At 37.9% G+C, this 18,365-nt stretch overlaps 1 protein-coding gene across 1 annotated transcript in view; it reads left to right on the forward strand.

The window, feature by feature from the left end:
* Nucleotides 1-16,056, forward strand: part of LOC115823319 (AT-rich interactive domain-containing protein 1B-like) — a 92,440-nt gene extending 76,384 nt beyond the window's left edge. Inside the window, exons 9-20 of the mRNA XM_030787367.1 lie at nucleotides 1,830-1,918; nucleotides 5,468-5,608; nucleotides 6,841-7,050; nucleotides 9,351-9,555; nucleotides 10,758-10,884; nucleotides 11,125-11,291; nucleotides 11,861-11,984; nucleotides 12,850-12,925; nucleotides 13,091-13,859; nucleotides 13,988-14,118; nucleotides 14,296-14,452; nucleotides 14,540-16,056. Of these exons, the coding sequence (XP_030643227.1) occupies nucleotides 1,830-1,918; nucleotides 5,468-5,608; nucleotides 6,841-7,050; nucleotides 9,351-9,555; nucleotides 10,758-10,884; nucleotides 11,125-11,291; nucleotides 11,861-11,984; nucleotides 12,850-12,925; nucleotides 13,091-13,859; nucleotides 13,988-14,118; nucleotides 14,296-14,452; nucleotides 14,540-16,056 (3,713 nt within the window). The remainder of the gene's footprint in view (nucleotides 1-1,829; nucleotides 1,919-5,467; nucleotides 5,609-6,840; nucleotides 7,051-9,350; nucleotides 9,556-10,757; nucleotides 10,885-11,124; nucleotides 11,292-11,860; nucleotides 11,985-12,849; nucleotides 12,926-13,090; nucleotides 13,860-13,987; nucleotides 14,119-14,295; nucleotides 14,453-14,539) is intronic.
* Nucleotides 16,057-18,365: the final 2,309 nt, after the last annotated feature.

The following is an 18,365-nucleotide window of genomic DNA, read 5'->3' on the forward strand; positions in this document are numbered from 1 at the left end:
TATATTGACTTTCCGCTGGGTAATCTCTCATTTTGCCGCAAACAAATTGTCTGCTTCTCACAATTTAGTCACTGTTAATGGAAATTCTTGTTGTTTTGTCCTCACCATTTCTGCTGTTCTTTGCAGGGTATCACCTACTGTATAGATAATGCCAAATAAGTAATCCAAGTACTCTTTGAGGATGCATGTAACAATATGATACAATACATGTATTGTATCATATTGTGTGTGTTCTTTGTCAGATATCACTAAGTACAGCAGGTACACCTAGAATTCATGCTCTCTCTCTCTTTCTCTGTCTTTCTCTCTCTCTCTCTCTCTCTCTCAGGCAAGGAAGCTGTTCTAGTACAAATCAACTTGGTACATTGGGCTCTGGCAGTTATAGTCAGCTAGCAGGCAACTCCAGAGAAATGATGATGCCACAGGGCTCCTCCTACAATGTGTCACCACCAGGTAATGCTCACTGCTGCCCACTGGGGTTCCCACAGGGATATATATTAGCACTGCTGAAATGACTTGACACATAGATTGATGAAAGGATAGTTGATAGCTGCACCAACAGGTGAACCTAGTGCCATAGGAAAGAGCACTAAAATGAACAACTGCCTCTTTAATTATTCAGGAACTGTCTTGTGGCACACCAGGTTGAGGAACAGTCAAACAGTACATAAGTGTGTATCTGACATCTGAGATTCATATCCCAGATGTGCTACACTCACTGACTCTGGCTGTGTGTCCACTGACATGATATCAGTCTTCTTCCTTGGGCCAATGAGTCATCCAGGGTCTGTCTCTTTTTCAGTGGTGCTCACTGATGGAAGTTAAAAGATACCAAAATGCTCCTGCTTGTTACATAAATGAGGGTGGCAAGCAGGTAAATAAATCAAATGTTTGAATGTACAGTTCAAATAAAAGAGTATTTCAACAAGTTTGTCTTCAACAAAAGATCACATTTTTAGTGTTTAAGCAAAGTCATTCCTGCAGTGAATGTGGCATCTTCAGTCTCAGTGTCAGTGTGATCAGCAAAGTCTGGAAAGGGCTAAAGCTCTAATGGCAAATATTTCTGTGAGACCAACAGAACTTAAGATCAGGCAGCATTGTATTTAGAAGGCATCAATTGAATTGAATTGAGTTCTGTGGTTCTTAAAAAACTCATGTTTGCACCCTCCAGGGTTGCTGAAAAAGGTGATTGGCTTGACATTGTACGGCACTCTGAATAGAAGAAAGAGATGCACCTAAAAACCTCACCAGACCTCCACGATTTGGTGGCATTGTAGCAGCTTTTCTTGTTTGATCCTTGTATTTACTGTCTCTTTCAGTTCTGTCCTTCCTTTTCCAATTAAACACCTGACAGTGCCCTTGGTGACACATATGTTTGTAATGTGTATGTAATGCGTCTTAGCCTTGGGACATGATGAGAGAGAATCTTCCAGATCAAAAGTGATATTTTTCATTCTCGTTACAGATTTGATTTGACCTTTTGGTCTTTTTGATTGTATGGATTATTACTATAGCAGTCAGGCTCTCATGGATTTTCTCATCATTCAGTGGTAGTTTGATTGTTTGATACCAGGACTTAAGATTTTACCATAATAATCAAACAGACAATATGATCCCCATTTGCCAGTCCATCATTCAATAATATTCAACTTTTTTTCTCAAAATGAATGTCTGATTAATTTGTGAGGACTCACATTGAGTACTGGTATTTGTTCTTGACAAAATTATCTTTCATTACTCACTGCCTCCTAACAATTCAGTCCCCTAAACGTGAAAGCACAAGGTACCATTTAGTTTTGTGGCCACATCCTGTTTGATCTTCCCAGCAGGAGCCGTTGGGATGACTGAAGATGGGATGATGGCTGCTGAGTCAAAACAGAAAGCAGACAACAAGGAGGAAGAACCCCCCAAAATCAAGGTATGGCAAATCCCCCTTCTGCTGCATTTCCTCATATACGATGTATGCCCGTTTATACTATGTTCCCAAATGTATTATATCCCCATTTATAATATATTGCCAACTACAGCAATCCTTTAAATGTATGGCATTTTTAACAGGTCCGTTACATCATACATCAGCCTACTCTTTTTCATTCTTTAAAAAATGAAGCTCTGAAACTCTTTTTAATTGTTTAACTGATACAGTCTTAAACTGAGTTGCATTTAAACCTGAGGATCGTCACTGATTGGATACATTTTTTACTTTTACTTTTTTAATCTCATATTTCCATGTTTTGCTTACTTCTTATGTTTGTTTCACTTTGCTTTGTTATGGGTGTTTTTTTTTAAAGTCTCCAGCTGTTTTTTTGCCTAATGTTATCTACATTTGTCTCATAATGCATAAGCAGGCCAGTTTTCACCAAGCTTGCACTTGTTCGTTATTTTTCCTTTTGACCTGATAATCCTTGGTCACCTGATTTGATTTTTTGACAAACTACCTCTTCCCATCTTTATGAAAAGATAACATACAACACAACTTGAACCTACAGCATTTAAAAACCAAGAACATGCCAACTATGTACAGATGAACTTCCATGAATAGTCCTTCAAAAAGGAAAAAATCACCTTGAATATCACTTCATTCTATCTTAAAAAGTATGTTCTTAGTGCATAGTCTTTACGTATATATGGACCTTCTCTTTCACAGTATGTTGAGAATCCTTTGCTAGTCACCAAAGTTTTGCTGTTTAACTACCACCGCTCTGAGTTCATTGTTCCTGGGAAGGCCAAAGGTCCTTTATCAACTTTTCCAAATCCGTGTTTGGTTTCATACCCAGTGGTGTAGGGAGCCAGGATTTAAACACTTTACAGGCTGTCAGCCTTTAGCTCTCTCAGACCAACAATCCCTATCTCTCTGTAGCCATTTTCTCTCTAACTATGAATTTTGATATCCACTGTTTAGTCCATCAAGGTGACCACAGACTTTCTGAGGTCTTCAGCCAACATAAGCCTGCTTGCCATCACTGCAGCGTCATCCATGGCAACTTACATTCTTTTCTATATTTTAGAAATATGCCTTTTGTTGTCTTTAGTGTGCTCAGTAACAGTATCCAGAGACAACTTTAATTTTGTGAATTTCTGGTCCATCTTTCCACTAATTTTCTCAGTCAAGTCTAGTACCCAATTATATCCTGTATTTTATCCTTGGAAAAGAAACAATTAAGACCCAGATATATTCAGAGAAAAGGACTAAAGTTCTGAAGACTTTAGTGCAACAACTTCTGACATTCCCTCAAGACCAGCTGCAGTTTCAGGTAACTTTTTTACTGGGAAGGCTGATATGTCCATTTTCCTTTCTTTTCTGTCCCCTAAGACAGGATCTATTTGCTAGGCAACAAATGTTTTCCTTGTTCAAGAAGAGTTGTAGTAGATACCAACTCTGTTACAGTCAACAAAGAGAACACCAAAGACTGAGTCCCGTAAGTCTAAGGACATGAGTGGGATAATGAGACTGCTCTATGAAAAAAACCTGTACATCTGTATGTGCTGCCTCTGTAGATATTAGGAGGTGGTTCCTTGTCATGATTAGACTCTCATTCCTGCCAGCAGAGCAAAATGATTTTCTTTGATTTTTGTAGGCCACTGAAAAAGAAGGTTTCTCAGGTCCCTTGTACATTTAGTCGTGGTTTATAGATGAAAGCGTCTATTCTAACTCTGGAAACCTCAGTGTATGAGGCTGAAGTGAATTCAGTAAATGTCACAAAACGTAAAGAAGATTTCAGACATCCTTCGTTGTTTTTTCTCTTGAAATAAAATGCTTGAGAGATCAGATTCATCATAGTGACACATCCAAATGAGCATCTACAAATTAAAACCATGTTATGAAGCTTTCACCAAAGCCAGAGTGTCACACTATATTTTATCTGAAACCTTTTTGATAGATTTGTATGACTCCTTAAGAAAACATTACTTTGTAAGTACAAAGATACCAATCACATTCTAATATGTCGCTTGCTACTGCGAAATAGAGAAGTAGGTTTAACTTATTTAATTTCTGCTTTTTATTTGTCAGTGCTCTCTAATGCCCCTAATACCTTGATTATCTCACTTCCAAATCCAACAAAAATTTCAGTAATGAACATATGGGGGATATTTTTCCTATATGTTGTTAGATAGATTTCTCCTGTAATAAACAGAGGGAGATGCAATGCGAGACATTACACTGCACGTAACACCATTTCAAACACAGTGGTTAGAAGCACCCCTTGTGGCCAGGTTTGAGATTCTACTGTGTAAAATGTATTTTGCGCCTCTCTGCCCTGTGTGGCTTGATGTTTCTCCCATTGACTGATTGCGCCCATGGCAGTACTAAATGTCTATCTCTATGAGTAGCTTTCCAGCAACCAGACTAAGAGCACATGACTTCCAGGTTATGTTCAAGAGTTGGGAGCTTTTAGGGAGAGTGTAACAAAATGTACAGTGACAGTTCAACCTAATGTGTTAAATGCTTTTGGGAAACAGAGACCTACTTTTGCTATTTTTGGAAATACAAGTGGATCTTCAGGTTCTGGCATCCCGTCTCCCAGGAGCTGATTGACATCTTTTATGTCAACATAAAAAAGATCCCCTTAAAAAATTTCAGGATCCTCCTGGGTCTGCCCTCTAAGTAAATATTACTCCTCTTATTAGACTTCAAAAACTATGTGAGAAATGACTTAATATCATCTAATTTAATTAGCAATGTCAATTAATTAGGGCATGTATTCTAATGAATTAGATCAAGGTGACATTACTTTGTCCCAGACAATGATTAAAAAAAAAAATAAAGCTGATGGGCACATATATGCTGTATGTCTGTAATATATAGCTAATTACATCTGTATTTGGTGAATACAGTAATGCAGTCTCTCCTTATCTGTTTGTTTCTCTGTCTCTGTTTTACTCTCTCTCACATACACATCTGCAGTGACATAAAAATTACCAAATAAGTCACGTAAGGGCTGATAAACTGTTTCTGTTCAACAAACAATCTCCGAAGCTGGGAGTGTATTTGTTTGCTGACTTCATTTATTATTGTAAGTAATAATCTTGCTTACCATATGACCATAGCTGATTTGTGTTGAATTACAGATAGCATCAACAGTGGCAGCAGCATGGCTCATTGGTTTTTTATTAACAGGTAGATACAATGAGCACAAGGTGAAAATCTTCCCTTCTAAGCAACATCTGTCGTTCTTTGCCACCTTTGTGCAAATTTCTATCCTTAATGCACCACCTAGTGAGCAAAATAGGAATTGCATAGACAAATGGACTTTGACCATGAATGGCATGCAGACAGCTGAGATAACATTACAGAGTTTGATAAAATGAGAATGTCACATTTACATTATTTAGTTGCATTATTTAATATTCCAGTGACTCTAATCATACATATCACTCAGTGCAGCTCTGTGGTATGTAGGAATGAGTACAGCAGTTGAAAATTACTAATTGAAAGTTACTGATAGTAGTAATGTTTCTCTTTTAGTCAGCCACACAGGACAGCTCTCAGTGTATGTCCCCCCCACCGTCCTCCCTGTCATCCAGTTCAGGCAGTCTCTCCCCGCACCATACTGATGACAGTGACGGCATGGACAGTCCAGCCTGGCCTAAGATTCCCTCCAGCCCGGTGAGTCACACAGAGGACTCCCATACTGCTTCCCGCACTGAACTCTGTGGACAGAATTATCTTTGTCTTTGGGGTGCTACATAATACAGACAAAAGAAATCATCAGTTTGGAGTTTGAGCAGTCTATATAGGTCATTCTGTCTGGCAAGCGACCAGATATTTCAGATTTTTTTGTCTTACACATACCTGAATCACAGCACTGTAGTTTTTAACCATACAGCATGCAACCTTGGTATCTTTATCATCTTACAAGGATGTTCTTTGACATAAATCATTTCAAGAAAAATATGCTGATATTATTCTATGTATGAAGTCTTATTTAAGGAAGATATATACATTTAACATGAATGTAATATATCATGATGTTATGCACAATGTATAACAATAACAATGTTTACTATTGCACATTGCACACTGCATAATAGGAATAATTCTACTCTTGCTCCATTTTGTAGTATAGTTCACTATATACTGTGTATATAATCATTGGACTATGGACAGTTACTTTCCCATCTACCTCACTATTCTCATTTTACTATATGCTACCTATATAATTACACAGTGTAAAATTGACAGATGCAACCTCTTTATTTTATTTTATTTATGACAGATGCAGCCTATTTTTATTTTTATTTTATTTTTATTTTATTTATTCTATTCTACTTTATTGTATTTTATCACGTTGTACTATATTTTCTTATTCTATTGGAGCACTTGATTGTGCTGGACGATGCTGTTGTGGCACTCAAAGCCTTACAGCATGTAAAACAGTAAAGAAACAAAGTATAAAGCAGCTTAAGAACACCAGAAAATTGCTTGTCTGTAAAACTGCTTCTCACGTGGTTTTGAATATAACTGCTACTTTTCCATGAGTAATCCTTCCATCAAATGAAGATGTGTCACAGTAACTTTCAGCATACATCTGAGACATCATTAAAAAAGTTTGCGTCAGTTATTACAAGGAATTACTCTAGTTCCTTTCATTTTCCCCCTCCCTTTACTCTTTCCTCTTCTTCTTCTTCATTGTCATTATTGCGAGTATCACCACTATTATTCATCAATATTTTAATTATTATCCACTAAATGTGCTAAAGAATGAAAAACTTTGGGTTTATTGTCATGGTACAACAATTTTTCTTTTATTTTTTGTCATAAAATGTTCACTGGAATGCATATCCCCTTCTCTCTCTCTCACTCTCTTTCTCTTCTTTGTCCCTCATCCCTATTTTCAGAAGTCAGGGGCTGGCATGCTTACTGATGTAAAGATCTCTCACCTATATGAGATGGGTGTAGAGCCAGGAAGGAGGGTCTGGGTAGATCGCTTTCTGTCCTTCATGAAGGACAGGGGTACAGCTGTCCCACACCTGCCCACCATTGGCAAAAAACCTCTGGACATCTACAAACTTTACATGGCAGTCAGAGAGCTCGGGGGCTTGGCCACGGTGAGTGAGGCATATCAACTTTTCATATCAGGTCAACAGTCTGACCCAAACAGATCAATGCCTGCTCACAATCTTTGCATAAATGTCAAGTGTGAATTTTACTCTTTTTGTCCCCTTGGTGTCAGTAATTTTTAATGTTTATTTTGTGAAGCAACACTTGATTTTTTAGACCTAATTTGATATTGCTCTTGAATAGTAGAGGCTTTGTGTGTCAAAATAACTTTTTAACAATTTATAATAATGATCATTTATGATGTAAATGTTAGTGAGCAGTTAATCTTCAATGTACTGTTAACAAATTTTTTCATGAATGATTGGAAATGAGTAACTACGTGCGATTAATTATATTAATTTAACATTTACAAATGCTATTTTGATCATTTTTAACACATTTTCTAATTTCACCCTATAATATTAGCTACTATAGATAGATAGATAGATAGATAGATAGATAGATAGATAGATAGATAGATAGATAGACAGATAGATAGATCCTCCAGTGCATCCCCTAGTGGCATCTTTTTAAATAATAATAAAGAAATACAAAATGTTTCTGCAAATGAAATACAAATTTCTTTTCTAAATTCAATGCAACAATTTTTCTTTTGTAAATTCAATACTATTGAATTTTTGTGGTTGAATTTTGCTGGTTCACTTTTTTGGGGGTGAGATAGTGTGTTGGATTTCTTTAACTAGTGCTATACCTTTATTCAGATTGGTTCAATTGTAATTCATCACGATTTTAAATGTAACTTGTTAATATTTTGTGGGTTCAGTTAAATCAGACCTTTTATGTCACCCAGCAGGTTTCAGGCTTGGTTAGCTCTCCATAATTGTTAGTTATTGCCATGTATAAGATCTTACCAACATGGACGACTGTTTCTATCTCATTTTTCATCAGTGTATTTTAAAATATACTAGCAAATATTCTTTGCTAAAATTCTTTGTTAAAAGTGACTACTTTTAACAACTATTCAACAAACAAGTATTAGTAACTGACATCCTTGGAGTGCACTTTGTAGTTGTTCTCAAAAGGCTCACTAATTTTGATAAATTTTTATAGATTATTATTTGCCTGCTTTTGATTAGGGACTACAGAAACCTTTGCAAGCATTTAGAAATGACTGATAAGTAAATGTTCTCATTATTCATCACTGGTGAAAAACACTTTTGGAATTTGGAATGGACTTCAAATGACTAACATTTTGTAAGTGCCTGTAAATGACAACAATACAACAACAACAACAACAACAACAACAATAATAACAATAATAATAATAATAATAATAATAAGAATAATAATAATAAAATACATACATACATACATAAATACATAAATAAATAAATAAATAAAGCTTAATAGCACATTTACCAACCTTAAAGAATGTTGTAAAAGTGACATCACAAATTGTTTTATAAATTACTAAAAGTAACATCTGTAAATACTTAATTGATATAACTACTAATTATTAACTAGTTAAGTACAAACATTTCTAAAGTATATGCCAACAGTATATTTATGACTCTATATTTACAAATGGCTTACAAATGCGCTATACTATAAAATGTTACCATGGCTTTTTCAGGTGTTTGAGCGATATACATTACTCTGACCTCATAACAATGGGTACTATCTCTTCTTGCATTACAGTATTCTGAGACACACTGTACATATGTTTGACATAAAACTCAGCTAAACTGGACAAAGGTTGCATTCAGAAAAGTTTAGCCAGAAGAGATACATTTAATCTTGCACACAGTTAAAAAAAAAATTGCTGCTTGACAGGTTTTAAGACAATAGAGAAATAAATGATGTTGGGGATGATAATGATACTGTTTGACAAAATATAAAACAGACAAGTAGCCTACATCTCACTGTTTAAACCTTGTGGGCTTATTTTGTCTACTTTTTGTTGCAATGATTAAAATCAGGTTGCCCATGTAATTTGGTGATACTCTACATCCAGTGATGAAGAAGTCATATATAGGTCATATGAAGCTAAAAGATAAGTATAATAATTTGCACTGTATAATGCTGGTGGCATAGAGAGTGTTTTACACTTAACAATGCACTCAGTTATCTGCAAGTAGTCAGTGGGACTGCTTATCTTTAGTGATCATCCAGAGCTGCCTAAGTTAAAATGCTCTTGAGGAAGATCTAGGAAAGGTATATCAAAAAACGACTTTTAAGATAATCTCAAGCGTAAGACACTGTATGGGAAATGAGGCCTTCAGTAAGTTGATGACTTTCTTGCACATTGTGGCCATTACTTACACTTGCTTTCTGTTCTCTGTCATAGGTAAATAAGAACAAAAAGTGGCATGAGCTTTGTTGTACTCTGAGTGTGGGTACAGCCAACAGTTCAGCAAGCTCTCTGAAGAGACATTACATTCAGTATCTGTTTGCCTATGAGTGCAAGGTAGAGAGAGGAGCAGAAGCTCTGTCTGACTCCAGCCCCATGGCAGAAAAGAAGATGGAGCATAACATCCATCCACCATCGCCTGGTGAGTGAATGGCAGGGGACACAATGGCTCAAAAAAAATCAGAAAATTACCAGAATGAAAACAGCAGGATAAAAAAGAATGTTTTGATAATTACTGAAATGTATGGGAAACCAGAGCAAAGGCAGTTAAGGAGAACTTTTATCACTCAAAGGAAGCCATGTAGAACTATTACAAATGTAAAGAGCGAACGTAAAGAGCCAAATTAGCTTCTTCCTGGTACCAGAAGGACGTTCTGATGGATTGAATGTGTGAAGAAATTATTTGACAGAAGAGGGGAACAAAACGTTTTTATGTTTTTATATGACAGTTCTTTCAAGCTCCTCTTCCTATTTTCACATTTATTCTCATCATTTGTTTTATATATAACAAGAAAAAATGCATATATAAACCAAATGTATATATAGTTTCTTCTCTGTTTGGAAAATGTAAGCTAATTCGCTGGTAATTCATTTAAAGACAGTTGTTATTTAGTCATATATTATAAGGAAATTAAATTGGCAAAACAGTTCTTCCAGAACAGCATAAACCAGGGAATATTTACATTCTTGCCCATGCAACATATATCAAAATACAAGTTATTGTATGTGCAAAACCTAAATATGTCACTTAATAAGTGGACTAATCAAGAATGAAACACAGCTGACATTTTCACAGATAGACTTTGTTCAATATAATTAGCCTATACTTGTCTTGAAAATATGGCCTAAAAATATACAGATTGACCAATCAGAATATTATATGGTACACTATGGTGTTTTGAGTAGGGAGCACTTCATCACTAATAGCAAGGAGGTCCAGGGCACAATTTGCCTACTCATCTCAGCAAATTATTGCCCCAATTAAGAATTTTTGAATTGCATACTGCAAAATACATGAAATCTTGAACAACAGCACATGTAGCATAAGCATGGTCCAAGCAGTGAGAATCTTGTCAGATGTGGCTGTCTTAAAATCTGGGGGGAATCTCAGAAGAGCCAGCATTGTAGTCACTTATGTGGTTCTCTGAGGTTTGGCTGCTGATTGCTTTGAACCTAAACAGCCACAATTTTGGAGAGCTTCATGAGTAAATGTTTCCCACATTAAACACTGTCACTGTAATTGATGTTAGATGGAAACTGGGGACCTGAGCCATTTGTCTGTCATTTATTTATTTCTCTCTTTCACTTTGTTCCATCTCTTCCCTCCTATACTACACAATTCAGTTTCGCCTCAGGACCTCCACAATCCTCAGGCTACAGTTAGTACTTCCATGGCTGAGATGCCATCTGACTCACCTCACACCTCAACAGTTTCATCGCAGAGTCAGATGAATCCTCTGTCTGACAACAGGTAAGAATTCGGCTAAACTTCAGTTTCACCTTACTTAGAATCACCAGGAGAATCTATTCCCATGTCTTTTGATTTAATGACCATTTTTAGAACATTTTGTTTTACAAAATAAATTTTGGATTTATTTATTTATTTGTTATTTTGATTTTTTAATACAGTGAGTGCTTGTGACATGCCTCCTTAACAATATGCATAAGAATTTTAAGTTTAATTATACATGACTATACTCCCCTTTGGTAGGAGCAATTCCATTAGCATACAAGACCCATTTTCAGAGATCAGTCAACCAGCGTTCCAGAAACACAACTTTATAACTGCTGGAGGCCCCCGTCAGTCAGGCCTAAATATGGACCCGGTGATGAGAATACAGTTTGACAACAAAGATCCTTTTGCTGGAATGAAGAAGGGTGAGTGCAGCAGATTTTTTGTTTCAGCAAAAAGTCATCAGGACACTTTCTCCACTCACTCTATCTTTGTCTTATTTATACCTGTAGTCTCTTTCTTTCTTCATCCATACCTCACTTTTATATGTTTACCCACCCTATTCCCAGTTTCTAACTGTCTCCATATTCCCCTTGGCCATTTCTTGTTAGTCCTGTGTCCATAAGCACCATATTTCTCTTTTGATTCTTGTCCTAGATTAAATGCACCAGACGTCACCTGTTCCTTATACTGAGCTTTATATTTAAGAGAAAATAAGCTTTTAATTTAACAAAAAAGAGACAGACAGTAGCAGGGCATACCAATCATATAATATATGACTACTTACACCTTTGGAAGGACATAGGCATAATATATTTTTTTCCAGAGGGAATGCCAGGACATCAAGGAGGGGACATCACTTTAGTTCAGAAACAAGTTGATTTATTGCCATTGATGTCTGACTCCTCTGAAAGGTGGTTTGCAGGCAGTGTGTATATGATATGTCTGAATGAACAGGCATTTGTTACTTGATTTCCTTAATCCACAGTTGTAGGTGTTCGGGAATCCTACATGACTGGTGGCATGCAGGACAGGTATAGCAGGGGTACCTCTGGCAGAAACATGCCTGGACTGAGTCAGCATTCACAGTATCCCTATGGACCAGGGCATGACAGGAGGTGAGAAGAAATGGTGCTCCCATAATGCTGGGTCACAGACACGCACACATGAATAACAGTGATCAAAGGAGGTAGGCATGCAGACCAGTGTGCAGTTAGTTGGTGCCAACAACTGACAGGTTGTTAGTTATGATGAGATGTGATGAGAAAGGTGCCAGATCAGATGTAAATGGGTCTCAGGGCAATTCATCCCAACAAAGGGTGAAAGGAAGGAAAAGACTAAAGCATAACTGTGTCAGAAGGGAGAGAGTATGACTTGCATGATCAGCAGAGTATGATATGAGAAGACTACAGCGGCATATCTAAAAGGACAACAAAGACATGAGGGCTCTTTGAGACATTAGCACCCCACCAACACAGAGACACCAGGAATGATTTTATGTGATTGAAGGGCAACAGCATTGTCTGTCCAATTTACCCTGAAAAATCTGAGGCATTGGTCCCCTTCCAGCTCCTCTCCATTGCCTATATGATTCCCCTGGAAAGAATATGTTGTTTCAGTGTATTTATCTATACACTTGACTAAACAAGTAAATTTTTAACCTGGATTTGTGGAAAAAATTCTTGGAAGGTCCTTCCATTCCTAGGATCTCACTCAAATTGTGAGGAGAAAGACCGTCTAGAGGATAGCAATATGAGCAATTTCAATTCACAGACAAGGCAGAATTTAAAGCTGATGTAAGAAGATAGCACGTGGCTAATGTTTCCAAATTTCTACTACTAGCAGGAGTTTCATTTTGAAATATTTATAAATTAGAAATACACAACCATTGAAAAGCAAGTGTTCTTAATCAAAATGCATGGACATTGTCAGTATATTTCATCTGGATTGCCCACGCTAGTTGGTCTGTTTTGTCTTTTTCAGACATGAAGGCTACAGTCAGCAGTACCCAGCTATGCCATATGTTGTTCACCCTGCAGGAATGTACTCCCAGCATCAGGTAAGATTTGTTTTTCACATTACAATAAAGAAAGAAATTCAAGACTACATCTGTAATTATGGTCATTACCTTTCAGCAAAATGTTACGATTTTATTTGCAGGTTTATGATATTCCTTATGACATGCAGAATATGATCTTTAAATAAGCTTGATTATTCCTTGTAGGATACAGCATTAATGCAGGGATACAAGAGACCTCTAGATGGGATATACAGTCCTCCTGGGAAGAGACATGAAGGGGAAGCCTACAACTTTCATTATGGCAGCCAGCAGCTAGATATGTATGGTCAATGTTCAGTAAGCTATCTTGGCTCGGACCGCCAACCAGTGCAGGGTCTCTACCCGTACGGTCAAGACCTGATACAGACTACTTGTCAAGGACTCCAGCAGCAGCCTCAACACCACAGGATGATGAGCAGGGGGCCCCTTCCTCCAGTGAATGTAGCTGAAGGGCTCCAGCACAACTTGTGGCCCCCTAGGACAGACATGTCCTATACGTATCCCATTAGATGTGGTCAAGGGTTCCCCAATCCAGGCATAGGACACAGGGATGATTTAGAGGACATGCGGGCCATTCAGGATAGTCAGTGGCCTGGGCATCACTGGCAGTCATCATTTGTGCCTTCCTCTTCCAGCGCCATGATTATTCAACAGCCTCTTTCCTCAAACCAGTCACCAAACCACCTATCCTGTGTTCCAAGCTCAGCGGCCTTGCAGAGCCCATTTGAGGCACCCATTTTGCCCAACAAATTTTCCTGTATGTCCTCCATAAAGATGCCAAAGAAGGGTAACTCTATTCCAGGCACTGAAGGCACTGGATCTTCAGGGCAGATGCGACCCAACTCATGTCGAGACCTTAACTACCCTGTGGGTTCTGTGGAGGCCACGCAGCCTCTCCTGAAACCACAGCATAAAATTACCTCAAAAGACACTGGTGAGAAGAGATTTTATAATATGACACTTTTAAGATGAATTTGTATTTGACAGAAATGTACTGTTTCAATATGAATATGTGCACAGATACCAGCATGTTACTACTTGTTTGTCATCTCCTGTTTGTAGGAACTCCAGAGGCCTGGAGGGTAATGATGTCACTGAAGTCAGGTCTGCTGGCAGAGAGCACATGGGCTTTGGACACTATCAACATCCTCCTCTATGATGATAGTACTGTTGCTTCCTTTAACCTGTCACAGGTATGGGTGCTGCTTGGAACCTCACATACTCTATATGCTCTACCATATGTTCTCTGTATTTATTTGTATTTAAAATATTTACCCAGTAATACAGAATGTATTTGAAATCTTATTATAAATGATTGCAATGATTGCTCAATCAAATACTGTCTTAATGATGCATGTCACTGCCTCCAGTTACCTGGGTTCTTAGAGATCATTGTTGAGTACTTCAGAAGATGCTTGATTGAGATCTTTGGGATCATGGAGGAATATGAAGTGGGCAGTGCTGGACAGAAGACACTGTTCGAACCATCTAATGACCTCAAAGTAGAAGACTGCCCTCCAACTGAGTGTACCTGTGAGTCACAGCTCATACTTGGGCAAGAGTCTATGCCGACTGACACGTCTGAAGCTCCATATGTCACTAAAACAGAGGGAGCGCCAGGGTCAAGAGAGGAGGTGCACAAAGACGAAGTTATGGTAAAGAAGGAACAAGAAGTGAAGGAGATAGAGGCAGAACAGACAGTTGAGGAAATTTCACAGACTACTAGAGGACAATCCTGTGTCATGTCTGAGCCCAGACCCAAACAAGCCAGCAAATATGATAAGCTGCCTGTAATGATTGTGTCCAAAGACGACTTCATAGAGGACGTCTTGGATGATTTTGACCATGTACAGGAATTCAGTAGCGGACTGCTTCACTGGAAAGCGGGAGGTGGAGACACCACAACTCACATCCAGACACACTTTGGGAATCGGGGGGAAGCTCCTATTCAGCAGGTAAGGTTAGTGACTGCCAAAGTTAAGGAAGAGAAAATAAAAAAGAGTGTTCTGACCCCCTTAGGCAAATTGCTGTGCACCTGTTCAAAGACCCTCTTGGAGAAAAACAAGTCCTCTTCCTCCTTGAGTGATGCTTCATATCTGTCTCACCAAAGCCAGCAGCAGATCGGTTTGCTGGAGGATGAGCCGTGTTCTTTTGACAAGTCTCCGCTATCCACCGTGACCGACTGGCAGGATGGACTTGCCAGACGTTGCCTCTGCATCTCCAACATTATTCGCAGCCTATCATTCATACCTGGCAATGACAGTGAGATGTCCCATCACCCAGGACTGGTGCTGATCCTGGGAAGGCTGCTCCTATTGCACCATGAGCATCCCAAAAGGAGAAGGAACATGCCTATATGTGAGAGAGAGGACGTAGCACAGGATGAACAAAGTCTGGCCTGCAGCAAGGACGAGTGGCGATGGGACTGCTTGGCCAAGTTGAGAGAGAACACACTGGTCACGCTGGCCAATATCGCCGGTCAGTTGGACCTTTCTGTATACCCAGAGAGCATTTGTCTGCCTATACTGGATGGTCTGCTACACTGGATGGTTTGCCCATCAGCAGAGGCTCAAGATCCCTTTCCTTCTGCAGCACCATGCTCACTGCTTAGCCCCCGTGGGCTGGTGCTTGAAAGTCTTTGCAAACTCAGTGTGCAGGACAACAACGTGGACTTAATCCTGGCTACCCCACCCCTGAGTCGTCAAGAAAACCTTTTCACCACACTAGTACAGTATGTAGGACACCGTAAGCAGCAGGTCTACCGTGAGATGGCAGTAGCCACTCTCTCCAATTTAGCACGTGGTGAGTCCACAGCAGCACGCGGCATTGCCATGCAAAGGGACAGTATAGGCAACCTCATAGGCTTCCTGGAGGATGCAATAGCCATGACACAGTATCACCATAACCCACACAGTATGCTGCACATGGGCCACTCACCCATAGTGCCACCCAGTAGAAACATGATGTGCCATTGTGCCACAGCATTGCTAGCATTGGCTAAAGTACCAGAGAACCATCCTGGGTTTATTCTTTATGAAAACAGACTCTTAGACATTGCTATGTCATCTGCACTCAACTCTGGTATTTCAGCCATTATCTGTGACGTACTCTTTCAAATAAGCAAGTCATAACAGGAAATAGGCAGAGCCTATATACACGGAAATCACACGAATGTGTCACTTTCATATTTCTATTATCATAAGACAATGTCAAAAGGTTTATGAAGAAAAGGTTTTCTGCTCAATTACAATTTTTATTTTAAATAAAAATGTTATCTATTCTGTGGTCTATGTGCTTGATGTATTTATTTACATACGTGTAAATGTTTCATGCATGATTTTGATCATAGGGTGGCAGCATTGCATCAACTTTCAAAAGAGCTGTAGTAAAATTTGAAATGTCCTTGTTATCCAGTCTAAAGCCAAAATTCACAGTGGAACAATATATTAAGTACTTTATTGCATTCTTTTCGTTTCCTTTCACGCAAGATACCACTTAAAAAGGTTTCATGCCAGAAGTACAGAAAAAGCATTAAATATGTTTCTTTTATAAATATGTATAGTTTTATCCTTGTCATTTTTCAGCATTTTTTCTTTTCTTTTTTTTAAATAAATATAAGGTAATTGTAGTTCTTAAAATGATATGGTTCTTTTGTTAAACTATTAAAGTAATTATAATTATTCATAAGTATTTTGCTAAAGAATACTAATTTTTCAGCTGTAACGGTGTACATGTTTCTATATGTTCAGAAGTACTGTCACTACACATAAATTGCCGATCACTTGCATGGTCCAAATGAGATTCCAAAGCACCCCAAGTGCCAGGTCAGTGAAGTCAGTTAAGCTTATGCTGACATGTACGGGACATTGTACTGAATTTCTGTTTTTCATCCTTCTGAAATGAAAAACAAACATGTTTATTAACATATTCATTCTCTAAGTTCATATTGTTGGAAATAAATGAAGGTGAGTGAAGGCCATGGTAAATTCAGTGTCTGGATATTTGGAGAATAAGCTTCTTACTTTTTATATTCTCCAAAATTATTTATGCTATATGTAATGATTAGGGATTTTGCAGTATTCTTGCAATGAACTGTGAGTTTGATAGGCAATTAGACCCTTTATAAAGACAAACAAAAAGACTGCATAAAATAATCTCTGTAGGCATAATAGTAATATTTTGATAATCACACATAAAGAAAATATTTTTCTTTTAATGTTCAGTGGAATTAATGAAAACTACAAATTAATTTCCAAAATTTTGCTTGGAAATGTTTCAATATACACACCCTCATTTTCAGTACTTGTTACCCTTCCCTCACAACTATAACCACACAGTCATCTTCCATAATCTTTCCTCATTCAGTAAAAATGTCGATTATGTGCACAAGATGACATTTACTGATCTGCAGTCAATTTATACAGGCAGTAGCATTTTAACTTTTAAAATGATGTAAATTGTGGCGTAATGCATAATGATTTTGTGTTTCATCAGTTTTACACAGGTGCACTGTTTCTGTATGGACAGTTTGATTCCTTACGTAGGTCAGCAGGCATAAAGCAGAATTCACCACAATTTCCAGTGAACAAACAATGTATTCTACTGCAATGAAATCTTTCCATGAAGCAACCCATGAATCTGTCATGGCACCATTGTGCATACAGATTCTAAGGTATCTGATGTATCATGAGAAAACGGGTATGATCATGAATATAAGCATAAACAGGTGTATACAACTGATATTATCCCTGCTTTTGGATGTGGAGTAAGTTGGATTGAAGATGGAAGCTAACATCAGTTCATATTCAAGAGGCATGCTTATATTGTATGGATCTAGGTAATTGTAATGTGTGCAATGTGTGAAACTGTAATTATTAAGAATGTTAGTAAAACGATCTAACCATATAAATATAATCGTTCTGTTACCAAGATATGAATGGCTAGGTCATACCTGGGAGAAACTTCCAAAGCTTTACCCATAGCTCCACTGAACTGCTGACTGGTTATAGTGAAAGTGAATAATTGAGAATTTTTTTTTTCTTCCTTCAAGGCTTTTGGTTGATCTCGCATTCCATGTTCACTTGGAGTCCTCTTACCCTTTTAGAGCAACAAACATGTGTTTCTTTTTTACATCTGTCATCTGTCTTAACAGGAAGGTAGCATAGCTATGTGCTGTGATACAAATTTGTTAGACAGGTATCGTTCAGGTTAAGGCAAATGAGCTTTTATGCCACAGAGTTTCTATGAGTTTATTAAGCAACAATTAAAGTAAAGTAAAGTAAAGTAAAGTAAAGTAATGTAAAGTTGTTGTATGGATGATCTGTCTCAGTTTCAGCAAGTCATTCAGTTTCAAGATATGCTGCAGTTACAATATATGGTGCATAATTTTATAACATTTGGGACAATACTGGCCACTAAAGTGGTCAGTGCTCTCATTATT

Source organism: Chanos chanos, chromosome 10, assembly GCF_902362185.1.
Source record: "Chanos chanos chromosome 10, fChaCha1.1, whole genome shotgun sequence".
Classification (NCBI taxonomy): domain Eukaryota; kingdom Metazoa; phylum Chordata; class Actinopteri; order Gonorynchiformes; family Chanidae; genus Chanos; species Chanos chanos.